Source organism: Apium graveolens, chromosome 6 (genome assembly GCF_009905375.1).
Source record: "Apium graveolens cultivar Ventura chromosome 6, ASM990537v1, whole genome shotgun sequence".
Lineage (NCBI taxonomy): Eukaryota > Viridiplantae > Streptophyta > Magnoliopsida > Apiales > Apiaceae > Apium > Apium graveolens.
In genome coordinates, this window is record NC_133652.1 from 66886077 (window position 1) to 66904574 (window position 18498).

The window sequence follows — 18498 nt, forward strand, 5'->3', positions numbered from 1 at the left end:
CATCTACCTGAACGTGGGTTTGTAGTTATAGTTTTGTACGCTCCTGTTTCTTGATTCTGAACTTCGATAGAAGTTGAAACAGAGAAAGAGAATTAAACATGTAGCCCTACTTTTTTTCTTTCAAATAATATAATTCATAACAATTATTTTTGACAATCTAGGTAATCCGAAAACATCAAAACTTGTAGTTTTTGCACACAAGACTTAATGGATCAAATCCCATAAAAGCGATCACTAAAAAATACTTCTACATGAAAGTACAAAAACTTGTAAGAGTTTGTCCAGCACACCAATAATTGTGTAAAAACAATAAATGCACAAGCTAGTCTTGGGGACCCTAATAAAAAGGCATCATATGCAAAACATTGCTCGGAACCCCTCGAATTATTAGAGTAATGTCGCGAGCCACTAATATATAGAAAAAAAGAGCTAGTGTCTGATATTGTCAGAAAGAGCAGGATCTCTCTAAAACTGAAAGTTCGTGTGCTTCGACTTGGCAGTTGGCAATTGACAGTAGACTCCCTACGCTGTGACTCTGGCCCGGCCCTTGGCAATTCGTCGAGCAATCACTCTACGGCCACCCTTTGTTGCTTTGCTGCTCATTTATTAATAGGAAAATCAATAAGGAGATATGTAACAACAAACTGATAAATTCTAGATCTTTTAATTGTTCGCATTTGGCAAATCTTATCTCTAGAGTAAGATTTGCCAAGCACTCCCAATCAACTTAATCCTGTTATTCAAATTAAAACTATGGTAAATTTTGTTTAAAAATAGGGTATGCAAAAAACTGCATTTGTAGCTTCTAATCAGAACCCACAACAAATGTTCTAAAGGCTCTCTCCACAATAGAAAAAAATGGTGGGAAGTTTAGAAAATTAATTCAAAAAAAATCGTCATCAACATCCAGACTTAACCAAATTAGTTATAACATACTGTTGGCCGGAAAACAAACTAATATAAAAAAAAATTCATGTGGTTATGTATATCTAAATATGTAACACATCACATATACCAAAGAAGAAGAGAGACGTACCGAGCTAAAAATCCATGATTCCTTTTGCGCCTAAGGGTGCTGGGTTGATATGTTCGTTTGGGAAATAAAAGCAACGGTTCAGTTGAAGAAGATCCATCAACTACGAAAAAGAATAAGTGAAGGCTATATAAGAATCAAGAGGGGGAAAAGAAAGTGTGAAGAGCCAACGGAGAAATGGATGTGATTATCTCTGATTAAACCTTCCACAGTGTACTAAAAGGGAAAGTAAAAGCTTAAATAACAAGATGACCTAGACTCATATTATAAAGGGAAGAAAAGACTAAACCTAGACTCTCTCTTCAAGCCAAACATAGTAAGTCCAAGGATAGACTTGCTGACAGATCCACTGTGAAGGCAATATCTTTATCAGACCCAAAGCAAGAAACCATTTAGTCACTTGACACTCAGGATTTATACATGAGACCGTTTTGCTATACCATTCCTTTAGAGAGAGGGGGATCGGATGTTACACAGTAATGCATATATGATAGAAACATGAGCAATAATTAGCGCATTGATTAAAAAAACAAAAAAAAATTGAAATTTAAGTGTAGTGGAAGTCAACATTGAACTTTCAACCTGTGATTAAATTGGGGTGCATTATTATCACTACAGCTGCCTATCAGGTTGCAATATTAGATGACGATTTGGAACTACTACAAAGCACGATAGATATTTGATCACAGATTTGGGTTTCTGCTTGGTACACTAAGTCAAAAGCAGATTAAAATCCCTAAAACCAAAATCAAATTTAAGAAATAAACAAAATGAAGCTACTACAACACATCTAAGTTAACTATCGCTCCACAAATATCTAAAAAAGAAAAAAAAATCAAACATATAAACTGACGGTACAAATGATAAACAACATCATAGGAAACAATCAATAACAGACAGACCATCACACAACCAAACACAGGGAACCGCGTAAAACTCCAGATATGAAATGACAATGGAGAGAGAGAGAGAGAGAGAGAGAGAGTGATCGAGAGGGGGAGGGGGAGGGCGAGAGAGAGAGTGGGAGGGCGGAAGGGAGAGAGAGAGAGAGAGAGGGAGGGAGAGAGAGAGAGAGAGAGAGAGAGAGAGAGAGAGAGAGAGAGAGAGAGAGAGAGAGAGAGAGAGTACACTAAGTCAAAAGCAGATTAAAATCCCTAAAACCAAAATCAAATTTAAGAAATAAACAAAATGAAGCTACTACAACACATCTAAGTTAACTATCGCTCCACAAATATCTAAAAAAGAAAAAAAAATCAAACATATAAACTGACGGTACAAATGATAAACAACATCATAGGAAACAATCAATAACAGACAGACCATCACACAACCAAACACAGGGAACCGCGTAAAACTCCAGATATGAAATGACAATGGAGAGAGAGAGAGAGAGTGATCGAGAGGGGGAGGGGGAGGGCGGGAGAGAGAGAGAGTGGGAGGGCGGAAGGGAGAGAGGGAGAGAGAGGGAGGGGGGGAGTGAGAGAGAGAGAGAGAGAGAGAGAGAGCGGGAGAGAGAGAGAGCGGGAGAGAGAGAGAGAGCGGGAGAGAGAGAGAGAGAGAGTCATACCATCAGGGAGAAAGAAGGGAAGATAAGGAAGGCCACAGGGGTGGAGGAATTGTTGGGAAGACAATGAATTGAGTGATTGGACGTTGTTTAGGGGGAAATTAGCAGGCAAACTGTTGATGTTGGTAATGAAATGGGATTGTGATGGGAAGACCTTTGAAGCTGAATCAATGCTGCTACTGCTACCAGTCTGTAGAAATCGACGGTTGAGCATGGCAGGAAGAAGAAGACGGGTCTTGTTACTGGACAAATGGTTCATCAACGCAGCACCAGATTGAACTAAGGTTTTACTCGCCATTTTTTACACTTCTAGGGTTCTACCAGTTGCCCCACTTCTCTAAGTTCCACCTCAGACTAATTGTAACCCCCAAAAATCGAACGAATAAATCATTAATTACCCATTCATTTTATTATATTTTTAATTTTTTGCAATGTATTTTTTAATATATATTGTGAACATGACGATTTGGATAATTTGATCGGTTCTGGATCGGATCAATTTCGGATTGGATCCATTTTCGAATTATGATATGATATATATAAAGACCATTTGAATCAGATATGATTCGGTTCGGGTCTAATTCGAATTTAAATTGGATAAAATTCGGATTAAATTATCATAAAATCTGGTTCAGATTAAATTCGGTTCGGATATTTTCGGATCATAACTAATTCATTATTTTAATTTGTGAGACTTAAAATAATATCTTAATATTAAAAATAGTATTTTTAATATATAAAATATACTTTTACAAAAAAAAATATGATTAATAATTATGTTATCATAAACATAATTGTTTTAAGTATGAATTTTGCTTAATTTGCGTCATATTTGGTTCGAATAATATATTATTCGGTTTTGTTTGATTCCAAGTAATAATTAAATCTATTATTTCGGATCAGTTTCAGTTAAATTTTCGGTTCAGGTAAATATCAGATTGGTTTAAATTAATTTTTGGATATATTGAATTATCTGATTCAGATCTCAGATGAGATCTCAGTTTCATAAATTTTGGTTCGATTTTTTGGATCGAGGACCATATATTCATACTAGACACTAGATAGTAGAGTCTAATAATAGTAAAAGAATTGATAGATTCCCCAAATTTTTTCTCCCAAAACTTCCCCAAATACTGATGTGGCGTATAATAAATAGCAACTTTTCTAAATATAATATAAGACCTTGCGTGCATTAATATGCGCCAACAAATTAAAATATGCCATGTGTTTACCACATCATTTGGTAAAAATTTTGGAGAAGAATTTTGGGGAACCTAAACTACTAGATAAAAGACCTTAGACATCGGTTAATGTAAAAAATGTATGATGTCTTCGCGACTGATGTTAAATGTATTTTCTCATACACATCGGTTAAAAACCGATGTCTATGTAATATTACACATCGTTTCTGGAAAATTTCTGATGTCTAATTCACATTGATGTTATATAATTGTTTAATGTCAAGTTCAGAAATGTAATATTAGGACGATTAGGCCTATTTAAAACTATAACACACAAGCAATATTTATAAAATAACATCGATTACAAATAAAAAACCGATATTTATATCTTATTAGACATCGGTTAAAAATAAAAAACCGATGTCTATATCTTATTAGACATCGATTATTTTCTAAGTACCCGATGTCAATGTTGATAATAGACATCGGTTGTTTTCTAAAAAACTGATGTTAATATGATAAATAGACATCGGGTGTTTATTTTTAAATCGATGTTATTACCCTATTTTCATGTGCTAATATTCCTTTATTAACATCGAATATTTTGTTTTTCTGATGTCTTTGTGATTTTAAGACATTGCTTTTATATGTGTAAATCTCAACCGGTACATAATATTACCCAATTGTCAACAAACAAAATAGCCTAGTTTGTACAATCAATCCAAAAAAACATTATAATCAAAATACATCTATCATTATAAAAAAATACAAGTACAACTAATCTCATCAATTATTGCAGAGACAAGCTCACGATCTGTAGATGCTTTCATCGATTCATTCTCTCTCTGTGTTGCCTCAGGCATGTGACCAAATAAGTTCATAGACATCTTGGCAGTGCGAATAAGGAAACAACATAACAAAAGGAAAAAAGCATTGACCTGCAAAAGGATGATGCTAATAAGTCAGGGTTTATAAACAATAGTCAACTTTTCTAGTAGAAAAAATGAAGGCAGTTTTGTACCATTTGACCTGTAGTTTGAAGTACATGTCATGGAGAGCTTAATACCCAACCTTCAGTTGATTTTCCCTGCAGGCTGCAGATTAACATTATTATATACAGTTCTATACCCCGGTGTTTTCTTTTTATCAGAAACTTAACAATAATATTTAACCCTTACAAGCTCTAACATAAATTACCATCATATAGTAATTCTCAAAAGTTAATAGCTAACTAATAACCTGTACAGGTATATAATCTGAACTAAAACATAAGAAAAGAAAGTTGTGAACTAGACTAAAATTGCTATTTGCTATCTGAACCATATCTGGCTTTGACTGCCCTTGTAACGATTCTTACTGGAAAGGTTCTGAATTTAGGGCTTAACCTAAGGTTTTGAGAATAAGTATGGTCTAAATCCTTAAGTTTTTGGTTTCCATCATACTTGATCCTCGCTTTGATGATTTGGAACTTCACCTTGGCTGTCTAGAGGCATGTATTGTGCCATGATAGCTCTGATCTCCGAGTCCATATATGACTAAAGATTCAAAGTCCAGAAAGAAAATTGTCAGAATAGCAATGATACATGCTTTTTAGGTTACTAGATAACCTGCACATCATGTGGTAGTGCTAACTGCAACTAGTATATATACTATCTACTAGGTTTATAATGTCTAAGTAGACGATATGAAAGCCACACAAAATGTCTAACCTTCACAACTCTCCACACCATCACCTTTAAATCCCGGAGGGCAAACACATTTGATGTCTGCGTTATCCTGTCATCATCATGAAAGAATGTTCAAGTGGCCGGTAACAGTGGAAACTTAATACTAAGGCTATGTATTCACACTAACCGGACAAGCAGAAAAGGTGTGTCCATCACGAGTTCATGCCAACAGCCTCCATTATTCACCTTACAGCGGCCAGGTCCACTTGCTAAATTGACATTATCCAGTAACCACATAGTAATTGATGTTTTGGTGAAGGAGTTAGCTTACTTTGCACAAGAAATGATCAATGTAATTTACTTTACCTATACAGGGCGTGTAACCATCTCCTTTATAAAGCACATCATCAGTGAAGGGGCATTCACATACTCTTCCACGAAATATATCCTGAGACCATGAATGCAACTATTAGTAACATGAGCAACTAAAGGCATAATCCTGCGTAGCCTGCTAGATACCTTGCAGGCACTGATGTTGGCTGCTTTATCTTTCCAGCATCCACCATTGTCATTCAAGCACTCATTTGTCTCTACGTCTGAGAAAAGAAGCATGAATGAGAAGCAGTTTATCCTTGAAAGGTCTAACAATGAAATATAAATATGGCATCCAATTATAAGCCTACCTCCGCTTAAACACACAGCTGGCTCAGTAGTTTCCTCAAAACCAGAACATATAGCATTTAAGACAACACCTTTTTCCAGCTTCCCTAGACGTAGAAATGTCAGGAACTTCAGTTCTTTAAATTTTCCAATCCAAATTCAACAAACTTACCTTGATACTGTCTATTATTGACAATGAGAGTTGGCAATATGGTAACATCCCCTCGTGTCCCTTGACCGATCTACATAGTTAGGAACTTTATAATATTAAAAAAGGTACGCTGAATCGGAAAGATTTTCAACCACAGTAGGGCCTAACAAAAAATTAAAAATTAAATCAGAGACATATACCTGAGCATCTTGCTCTTCTTTGAGAACAGGATGGTCAGAATCAGCATTTGAAATTGCTAAGGATATATCAGATAGCATTGTATGAATTGCATCAGAAGTGTATTGCTGCAAAACAAATGGAGCAACTGCTTGAACTTGATGTTGCAAAGATGAAGTATCTCCATTGGTCAACTCGGTCAATCTTTGATGCAGAAATGCCTTGATCTGAAAATAGTATAGCAATCATATAACAAATGGTTAGGTATTTCAGCAGATGAAAATTTTAACCTGAACATATTGAAATTAATTAAGTTTTTTTTTGAAATTATTATTATTATATAGGAGCTGAAACTATAAACATCAAGATAATTCTCCAGAAATTTAAGAAATTTGTGGACGAGTTTTACCTCAAATACATCATCAAGGACCTTACTCCTGTACTCTGTCTCCAGAAACTGGCTTCTCTCATGAGTCTCATTTGTAGCATTGTAAACATCTCCCAAACTCGAGTTAAAGCCCATAACAACAACCAAGAACCAAAACGAAAAACACCCATCAATTAAACTGAGTAACCAAGTAATAAACTGAAGCCAATATCATGATTAAATATTTAAGCAATACATCAGAAACCCACACACCAAATTTCAATATTAGTCAACAAGGTATCAAAATCAAAACCCGTTACATACTTTAAGAACTAAAACAAAAAAACACCCATTAATCACCAAAAAACACAGAAAATGCCTTTGCTACTGCATCTTCAATCGCCTGTTAACCCGAACATAATAGAATGAAATCATAAAATCCAAAAATATCATAACATTTATGCATATATATAAATCGTGAAACCGCTCATTGGCCATTGTTGAAGGATAAAAACAGATTTTCAATTCAATTATCTTAAACCTAATTGAACCTAATTGAACAAACAAACCTGTTCAGAAATTAGGGTTTCTCGTAGATGGAGTTTGAGTAATTGAAGGTGTTCTTCAATTCGGGGTTTAATTGAAACCATATATACTTGCAATCAACTGACATGGTGTGTGTGTGAGAGAGAACCAGAGAGATGGAAGAGAAAGAGAACCAGAGAGATGGAAGAGAGAGAGACCAGAGTGAACTGAGAGAGAGAGAGAGAGGAAAATATTTTGGTAATGGGGAAACGGGTTTTTTTTAAGGGCGAATATTTGGGGAATAAAGGGGGGAAGTTTCCGCGTGTTTTTTTTAATTTTTTTAAGCTAACCATCGACAACGGTTGTAAAATACAACCGATGTCTATAAGACAAAGATATCGGTTATATAAAAAACCGATGTCTAACTAACGTTTCTCATTTTTGAAAAATAACTATAGACAACGGTTATTTTCTCGACCGATGTCTAATATAAGCATTAACATCGGTTTTAAAATAACTGATGTCTAAAAGAACTTTAACATCGGTCGTTTGAGCAACCGATGTCTAAGGACCGATGTTTATTGACAGAATTCTAGTAGTGCTAACACTACCCTAATACACTACCCTAATAGTAATGCTTATAGTAATGTTTCATTAATATTCACCGGTACTAATAAAGTTATTACAATTTGCAAGTCTAGTGCGAAAAATCTATATAATATGTAGATGTTATAACATGCATCAAGTTCCCCCATATATAGACTATAGTTACCCAGGCACTTGAATAAATGCTAGTATGTTTTAATCCTGAACATCTCCAATTTTTCATGTATTAAAAACTTATCAAGTTATTTTGTTTAATAAAATATATAGATCTGGATAATCCATTTCCCGATCCGGTTAAAACGGATATCTAATATTCGGATATTAGATTAAATTAGAACCGGACTAGAATTTTAGTGATCCGAAAAACCGGATATTCGGTTCCATATTTACTAACCGGAACGGATATCCAATTTTGCTCGCCCCTAACTATATGCATAACTACTATAGGTGTATGTGGAGTTCCAAGTGTGGAGTGGCACTATAACATAACACTAGTTCACATCTTAGACTAAGTTTAATATTTAGAATGATCTCAAATTAGTATTTCTCTATCAAGGTGTGCACTACAATATACATTGTCTAATTTATAAATTTTATTTTAAAAAATTTACTACTCGTCCTCGATATATATAATGTATTATACATATAATTTATTTATTTTATTAGAAATAAAGCCGGATCGGATCCGGATATCCTAATTCTCGTAAAAATATGATCCAGATCCGTATCCAAATTTATGAAAAAAAACGGACTAGGTATCCGGTCTGGTTATTTCGGATCGGATATCCAAATTTTCGGATTTTTTAATTGAATACCGTACCGGAAATTGGGATAATCTGGTTTTCGGATTTTTATGCTCACCCCTACAGTAGACAGGTTTGGACTGGAGTAAAAATAAAATTAGTTTAAACTTGATTTGAATTCAAAAAATTGTTCAAAATTACATTACAAAAAATTTACAAATTACTCATTAACAATTGAGAACCTGAGATAATTTCAATTTCAAACAAATAATAATTAAAAACCTCAGGTTCGACCTATCTCCAATCATTTTTAAATTTATTTATAGTTTCTACGTAAATATGGTGTAAAAAAGGTGCCAATCTAAGAAATAATAAATAAACTTCAATATAAAATTTGTTGTAAAATACTGGATATAGTAACATAAAAAATACCTACTAAAATAACTACTATATTTTATTGGAGAGAGAGGAAGATGAGGTGAAGAAAGAGCAGAGAAGATAGAATGCTCGGTGCAATCTTTATTCACAAATTCAAAGTATATTTATAGCAAGTGAAAAGGGACATATAATTAATTTACATGATAACAATTTTACACCTAAAGTTTAGCCCTACTATTACAATGTTTGACCACGTGAAAAATCCATTCACAACACTCCCCTTTGATTGTTATTGTGGTAGGGATCATAAACTGCTTTGTTAAAACCTTGTCAAAGAAAAATCTAGTATGATAAAAACTTTGACGAATGAAAAAAAGTACAGTCTCCCCTTAGAAAAACTAATTAGTTTCTGAATTTTATTGTAACAAATCCTTGAGTCGATGCATTCCAATGTTATGTCCTAATTTCCCAAATGTTGAATTAGGTAATGATTTCGTGAATAAATCGGCAAAGTTGTCACATGACCGAATTTGTTATACATCAATTTCACCCTTCTTTTGAAGCTCGTGAGTGTAAAAGAATTTTGGTAAAATCTGTTTAGTCATGTCTCCTTTGATATATCCTTCCTTGAGTTGATCAATGCATGTAGTATTGTCGTCAAATATGACAGTAGGCCTTATTGTGATGTCCGGTAGTCCACATGATTCTTGAATATTCTTGATGATATAACGCAACCAAACACATTCTCTACTGGCTTCATGAATCACAATGAGTTCCGAGTGATTTGTTGAGGTTGTCACTGTAGTTTGCTTCGTGGATTTTCATTAAATGGTTGTACCGCAATATGTAAATACATATCCAGTTTTTGATTTGTCAAAATGAGGATCTGATAAATATCCAGCGTCTGCATATCCGATCAACTGAGATGTTGAGTTTTTCAGGAAGAATAACCCAAAATCAATAACTCCACGAAGATAACGAAATATATGCTTGATCTCATTCCAATATCCGTCTATAGGCGCAGAGCTAAATCTAGCCAATAATGTAGCGTTGACTATATTATATTTTTGTGATATAATTTTGGGTTATGTGAGTAAATAAAAGGTTAAATAATTTTGTGGTTTAATTGTCATTGTTGTATAATAGTAACTGAGAACGTAAAGTAACTCGTTCTAGTTTGATGAGTCAGCTAAGGGTTTAAGCTGTGTTGTCGGCCCGTCAAGTTGAACAGAACCCATATTAAAAAGGGATTAAAGTGCTTAAGAATGCGAATGTGAAATGTATTAGATGATCTTGCGTATTTGCATGTTATTTGATGTGTGCATGTTCAAATTTCAGATCTGTGGAATTTTAAATATTTTTAAAAGGATTTATAAGGATTTTATTAATTTTTAAATATTTTTATAAAATTATAGAAATATGATTAAAGTGTGAGATTTTATTTATTACTCTTAAATTAGTCCAAGTGACTTTTTAAAATTGATAGTTGGATTTATTTGGGTGATTTGATATTTTAGAAAGATTTTATGAAGTGTATTCTATTATTAGAGTTTTATTGTAAAATCCATAATAAATAATCTAGTTGTTCAAAAATATATTTAAAAATACGAGCGAAGAGCTAATTTTACATCCTTTATTTTATAAGTAAGAGTTGTTTCATTTCCGGATTTTGTAAGATAATTTTATATTATCATAATTGCTTAATGCATTAGACAATTTAAAAAGGGAAAAGAAAATTCAGAATTTTTAATTGCTAATTACCAAATTTCCCTTTTGGTAATTATATATACACCCCCACCCTCTCTTTCTTTCTTCTTCTTCACCGGTTGTCTCTCTCTCTCTCGAACTCTCTCTTTTCTCTCTCACTCTCGGTAATCTCTCTCTTCCTTGTTCTCTCTCGGTTTTTGCTCAATTATTGATCTAAGACCATGGACGAGTCTCTCTTTACTTCTAGATTCTTGTTCTTGTGTTGTATGCTGATTCCGTGTTGATAAAATTCGAAACCCTTAAAGTCTTATTCGAGTTTTAAGGTAGGGTTTGATGGTGTGTTCGTTTTTGATGAAAGAAAGTGAAAGAGTGTTGGTTATTAGCAAGAAATCGGTGGTTTTCGCATAAGGAAACCCTCGAGTTTGAGGGAACCACCGGAAACCTCCGCCACTGGCGATGAACTCCGGTGAGCCGGTGGTGAACAGTGATGCCATGCCTGAGTTCTATAATCCCTGCAAAAATATCTGTTTTTAAATTGTGCATGTCATTTTATTTAGAAAATTATAATGCAACTTTCGGTTTTACAAGATTTTTGGTTCGATTTATGTGATAAACTTGATTGATAAGAACTTGTTCCTTAAGCTTGGTATGGATTTGGATTTGGTTCTTGATTAAGAGCATGCATGTTGATTCCGAATGATTGCATGCTGATTTTATAAGTTGGTTCGATGTTTTATTGGATTATCGGTTCATTTAGAAATCAAATTTTGATTCGAATGTATGTGAACTTATATGTGATTAGTTGATTATGAATAAGTTAGGATTTTTTATTTTTAAAAGCATGGATTTTATTCGGTTTTAAAGAAATCATGAATTAATCTTATGTATGTTAGTTCATTTGATTATATTGGCAAATCAGATATGATTAAGTAAAGATTTCAAGATTTGACTTAGGATTCTTGGTTGATTAAACTCGGTTATGTATGATTATAAGAAGTAGAGTTAAGATTGAATATGGATTTTGTGATTTGCTAGTGGATTATATGTTGAGATGGAATTGCATGTTAAGTGCTAAAATGTAATTGCATAGATTCGATTAATTAAGGGTAAGCGTAGATACGATTTGATAGAATTGAGTTATCAAAATCGTGGGGTTACGTGATTACTTGTTATATGTGAAGTGTAGGGATAACCAGTGATATAAGAGTATAAAAGTATGTATTATTATATGCTACGTGTGATGCATGAGTTTATCAGTTAAGTGTTATTGCGATTTGGGGTAAACATTAGACGTCCTGAGAAACGTCGAGAGTGATCGAATATCTAATTAGGGTTTTATGTTGAATTGTAGATTCGGATAGCGGAGGCATTCAGGCTAGTAAAGGGAACGATTTCTTAGGTGGCAATAGCTCGATAACCGTAAAGCAGGAAAGTTATTTGAGGCAAGTAACTCCGCCTTCTCTTATGAATTGATTATAGAGAGGATATTGTCAATGACATGATAAAGTAGTGATTCTTTATAACACTTGTGATAAACCTGTTATTGATTTTTGAGAAACCTTGATATTGGCCCTTGTAACAACTTGTTATCAATCCCTGTTCGATCCTTTATAGTAACTCTATTGATCCTGACACTTACTACCTTACTCTTTTACTTTGTTATCTTATGATCTCGTGAACCTAAGAGAACCTTTATGAAGCTCATTATGTAATGTTTTGATTAACCTAGCTTCTTCGATAACCCCTATACCTTGTTATGTACTGATCTTTGGAACTATTCTGATTCTGAACTAGTATACCCTATTTATCATTTGATCAAGATCCTTAGTATTGACCCCTGTTTATTTTCGATTCATTCGCTTTTCTTGAAATCTTGAATTGAACTTAAGAATGATTTTCGAGTTGAATGAGTCCAAATGATTTCATATTCTTGGCAATGATAAAATGAACTTAGTCAACTTTTCCTACTTCCAACACAAAGGTTTTCCAAACGTATTCCTGATGGATTGGATAGAGACGTAAAAGACTAGTGGGACTAGTCCAGTCACATAAGAGGCTAGCGGGGCTAGTCCAATATAAGGCTGAAATAATGCCACAGGCACCATAATGACCAGATGGAGGTTGGTACGGGCTGATCACCAATATTATATTTAATAGATGGATATTCCAATCAAGGGTTCCCTTATATTTTATAAAAGATAAAATGAATATAATCTTTAAAGCAGTTTGCTTATTTTAAATAAAATAAAATGAAATGATTTGTATCTTCGTTAAAGATGTGAAACTTGTGAACCCTGTCACTTTAATTACTTGTTGAATCTCGAAGCTTGAATAATTGCGTCTTTTAATTGAGAAACTATTTCGAAGTCCTGCTAATGATTTGTGATGAATGTCGGCTTTCTCCCAATATTGAGCCTTGAATCCTAAAAACTCGAAACCTTCTTCATGATCTTTACTTACCCAATAAACTGCCACCTAGAGAATGAAATTAGAATGCCTCAGATATTGTTATTGATATTGCATTATAGAACTGTCTATATAGTTACTTGATGAGCTTCTTTGCTCATTTATTTTCTTTGATCTAACCATGACAGTTAAGCAAGAAAATGGACAAACTTAGGCGTACCGCTCACAAGAGCGTTCCTGGAGGTCCCTACCGGGTTGTAGGTTTCCATATGCCAGAGCAGGTAGTTGATGTGTGTGTGAGCAAGCATGTTAATTGGAAGACTTGTATAAGCTGGTTCAGATACTTTGGGTTATCTGTCGATTCCATGTCGGAATCGAATAAATTTGACTTTAAGTATATTTTGGGTTGTAATATATTTATTCTGGTTGGTAGTTATAATCTTGTCTCATACTTAATCATGTTTAGATCCTGTTATTATTATCGGGGTTTATTATATCTGCTGTTATGATATTAGTTTAATGATGTGTGGGTCCTCATTTCCTAACCTCGAGATTGAGGGCGTCACAAATAAATTCGCAAAAAATGCAATATTTGGCCTTGTATTATTCGCAAGATAAATATGCACCAATTACTCCAAGATATGGGATTTCAGGACCAAGAACCTCTTCACCATCTTCTCGTGATCGAAATAGATCTTTATTAGGTTCTAAAGATCTAACTACCATTGGAATAGTCAATGGATGAGATTTATCCATGTAAAATTTGTTCAAGACCTTTTATGTATATGTGGATTGGTGGAGGAAAATTCATGTTGACAAGTGCTCGACTTGTATCCCAAGATAATATTTTGTCCTTCCAAGATCTTTCATTTCAAACTCTGTCTTTATGTATATGACAACATCATTAACCTCCGTAACTGTTCCTACGAGATTTAAATCATCCACATATACATCAATAATCACGAAACCAGATTGTGATTTTTTGATAAAAATATATGGAAAATTTTGGTTACTAATATACCCGTTCTTTTGTAAATAACGACTAAGTCTATTATACCACATACGACCAGATTATTTCAGTCCATACAATAATCGTTGAAGTTTAATGGAGTATATATGACGAGGTTTCTTGAACTCATCCACTTTTAACCCTTCTGAGATTTTCATAAAAATTTTACTATCAAGTGAACCATAAAGGTCTGCAGTAACGACGTCCATAAGACGTGTTTCCAATTTTTCTTTAGATGCCATACTCACTATAAAATGAAAGGTAATTCCATCCATCATTGGCGAGTATGTATGTTGATAATCAATGTCAGGCCTTTGAGAAAATCCCTGTGCTACAAATCGGGCTTTATATCTCATAATTTTATTATTTTCATTTCATTTTGTTATGAATACTCATTTATTTTCAACAGGGTTCACACCGATTGGTGTTTGGATAACAGGTCCAAATACTTCTCTTTTACGCAATGAATTTAATTCTGTTTGGATTGTGTCTTTCCATATTAGCCAGTCTTTTCTTCGACGGCGTACATCCACACTTTGTGGTTCAAGATCAGAATATATGTCGACATCCAATTTCGCATTATACACAAATACATCGTCGATTATGGCTTTACTTCGATCCCATAATTTCATATCATGCACATAATTTATTAAAATTTCATGATCATTTAATCTTGTATCTTCGGGGACTGAAATCTCTCTAGGAGATAATACCACTTCAGGGGGATTTGCTTCTTCTAGAACATTTGCCACTTCAGGGGAAATTTTCTTTATTTTTCATTTTCGTGGTGCAATATCTTTTGCACCGACCGGTCTACCACGCTTCAGGCGTGGCTTTGATTCTGTAACCAATTCTTTTGTATCTGATTTTTTTAATGGGTATATCTATTCTGAATGGAGTGTTTACTACAGGTATATGAGATTTAGTTAAATTTCTAGAATCGTTAAATGCGTCAGGCATTTGGTTTATGATATTTTGCATATGGACAATTCTTTTAACTTTAAGTTCGCATTAACCGGTACGTGGATCTAGAAAATATAATCTTGATGCATTCCATGTTATGTCAAGATTAACTTTATTCGAATGTTTATCTCCCCCTAAAGAAGGAAACATAGACTCGTCAAAATGACAATCTGCATATCTTGCGATAAATAAATCTCCAGTTAGAGGCTTCAGATATCTAATTATATATGTGAAATCAAAACCAACGTAGATACCTATTCTTCTTTGAGCTCCCATCTTCGATCTTTGTGATGGAGCAATCGGTAAATATACAGCACTTCCGAAAATTTTAAAGTGAGAAATATTAGGAATTTGACCAAGTACCAGTTGTAGCAGAGAATGTTGGTCGTAGGAAGTTGGTCTAATCCTAATGATATTAGCAGCATTAAGTATTGAGTGACCCCAAATAGATGTAAATAATTTTGCTTTCAACAACAGCGGTTTTGCAATAAGTTGGAGTCTTTTGATAAAGGACTCGGCTAACTCATTTCGTGTATGTACATGAGGAACTGGGTGTTCAACTAAGATTTCTACAGACATACAATAGTCGACAAAGGTTGCGGATGTGAATTCACTGGAATTATCTAAACGAATTGACTTAACGCAATGATCTGGGAATTGAGCTCGTAATTTAATTATTTGGGCAATTAATTTTGCAAAAGCATCATTATGAGTTGAGAGAAGACAAACATGACACCATCTAGCTGAGGCATCGATTAATATCATGTCGCCTTGGATCCTTCCTAGAAAAATTGAGCTTTCAAGCTGAACTTTAGTAGGAGATGGTCGAGTAATCAATTTTCCTAAATAATATACTGAACATGGAAGGTCATTGTTGGAAAGAACTTTAAAATCTTTAAGCAGATGACCAGTAGAATTCTCTATTATACGACACATCATAGAGACGCCAGGATGACCTAATCTTTCATGCAAAAGTGTAAAAAAAATTGGATCTATGAGTTTGGAAGCAATGACATTGTGTGACACAATAGTCCTAATTTTTATCATATATAATCATGAGGAAAGTGAGTGAATTTTTTTTAAGATTTTCTTGTTGCTAGAATTAGCGAAAGTAATAAGAACATATTCTCTATCAGCCTCAGAGATAGTTTCGATGTGAAAATTGTTGAGTCGGATATCCTTAAAATTAAGAAGATTTCTAGTATACTTACTAGAATATAATGTATTTGGAATGTGTATGTGGGTACCATTAGGTAGGACAAAACTAGCTTTTCCAAAACCTTCAATTATATTAGATACGCCAGAAATTTTTCCAACTTAAGCTTCAGTTTTGGTTATATGGATAATATATTTTTGGTTTTGTAGAATCGTATGAGTTGTACCACAATCAACAATGCATATATCTTCAGAATCCATTCTGTATAAAATTAAGAAACATAATTTATTTGATAGGAACATATCACACTACATAGTTTAAACAAAATAAAGCACATAGTACACACTACTATAGTAATTATATGAAACTAATCTTCAGCCTCCCACATGGGAGTTTCGTTAGGTTTATTCGGACCATTAATACTTATTCCTCCAATTGTGATTCCCGGAAAATCATCTATGTTATTGTTGGCAAAATTTGTTTCCACCATTTTCTCTTTTGATTTTTGAGAAGATTGGTATAAATTAACAAGATGATCTAGGCATGACAATTACGTGTACAGTGCCCATCCATGCCGCATTTATAGCAAGCATTTTCATTTTTCCCTTCTCGTGATGCATTTCTTTTACTCTATGATACAGATTGCCACTTCCGGTGGCCAGAGTTGTTATAAGGACGAAAATGCCCGTGGCTCCGACCTCGTCCACAATATCGACATTGGCCCCGTCCACCTTTATACCCTTTTCCACGCACATTCTGCTGGAATGACATGTTATTTACTTCAGGTAATGGGTTAGACCCTGTTGTAAGGTATTGATGATTCTTAATCACCAATTCATGATTCTGTTCAGAAACAAGGAGAGTTGATAGAAGATCTCTGAACTTAGTGAATTTGCGCTCCCTATACATCTATGCTTAGTTGATATTGTTGGGGTGAGAAGTTGAAGTGTTTTATCTGTTTTTCTTTTTCTCCCTAATTTTTTCACTACACATAATAAGCCTAGAACTTATTTTGAACAAAGCAGAGCCATATGCTCAAACAATCTTAAAATCCTGAAATCTTATATTAGCCCAATCATTTTCAGCTGCAGGTAGATAAACTAGTTTCTGGTGATCGAACCTATCCCTTAGATTTTTTCATTAAATAAAGGGATCCCCGACTTCTAAGTACTCAGATTTTAAATCTTCATGCATGTGATGTCGGAGAAAATTTATAGAGGTGAAGTTTTCTTCGTCCGTGAATTTATTTTCTGCCTTTATTGTATCGCTTAATTTATTTGAACCCAAATGCAACTTTACATCTTGCGCCCATTATAAATAAGTATCGCCGAAAATGTCCAAGATAACGAATGACAAGTTTGTAATATTTGTCATACTAAATCTGAATTAACACGAAAATTATTAAATTTTAATTCATCAATGTAAATATTATATAAAATCCTAGTTAATCGGGTGCGTTAAAAAATACACAATAATCAATGTATATATCATTATTATCATTCATATTATGAACAACTCTATATATAGAATGACAAATGGATTTTCACCCGTCATACAGACGTCTGCGTATTCAGGTTATTTCCGAAAAATAATAAATTTAGGTGAAAAATTATGCATAAGTTAATTAGGGCCCAAAAGTTATTTTCCAATAATTATGCAATTTATAAATTAAGGTTTTCACTATAATTCGGTATTACCCAAAATTAAATGGTACCGTAAAAATAATTTTAACAGGCGGTACTCCGACCATATATATTTAAATTATTAGCAGAGGGTGTAAATACGTCTACTTCAATCATATATATTAAAATTATATGTAAAGGGTGTAACCATATATACTTATATATGTATATTTAAATAAAATTATAATTTATCAGTTTCGGTAGGGTTTCATGTTGTAAAATGTTGGCTATAAGAACTCTTATATTTTATCGAGGAGAGAGAAAGATGAGGAGAAAAAGCAGAGAAGATAGAATGCTCGGTGCAATTTTCATTCATGGGTTCAAGCTATATTTATAGTAAGGACATGTAATTAATTTACATGATAACAATTTTACACCTCAAATGTAATTAATTTACATGATAACAATTTTATACCTAAATTTTAGCCCTACTATCACAATGTTCTAAGTGACAAATCAATTCACAACAAAATTAAATTTTAATGAGTACGAGATAGCTATACAAATTTTTAGCTATAAATTA

General features: G+C 33.6%; 1 protein-coding gene across 1 annotated transcript; it reads right to left on the minus strand.

Moving 5' to 3' along the window:
• Positions 1-204: 204 nt before the first annotated feature.
• LOC141668749 (uncharacterized) lies at positions 205-2971 on the minus strand. Its single transcript, XM_074475747.1, has 3 exons — positions 2601-2971; positions 1037-1136; positions 205-595 (listed from the first exon to the last, which is right to left on the minus strand). The coding sequence occupies exons 1-3, from the start codon at positions 2893-2895 to the stop codon at positions 523-525; spliced, it is 468 nt and encodes a 155-aa protein (XP_074331848.1). The 5' UTR covers positions 2896-2971; the 3' UTR covers positions 205-522.
• Positions 2972-18498: the final 15527 nt, after the last annotated feature.

What these genes read in the sequence shown, in the direction of transcription:
- LOC141668749 (XM_074475747.1), bottom strand. Translation starts at nt 2,895, where the DNA reads ATGGCGAGTAAAACCTTAGTTCAATCTGGTGCTGCGTTGATGAACCAT. An exon ending in TCCCTTCTTTCTCCCTGATG is followed by an intron (nt 1,137 to 2,600) that starts GTATGACTCTCT and finishes TCTTTTTCGTAG; the next exon opens with TTGATGGATCTTCTTCAACT. An exon ending in AATCATGGATTTTTAGCTCG is followed by an intron (nt 596 to 1,036) that starts GTACGTCTCTCT and finishes ATAAATGAGCAG; the next exon opens with CAAAGCAACAAAGGGTGGCC.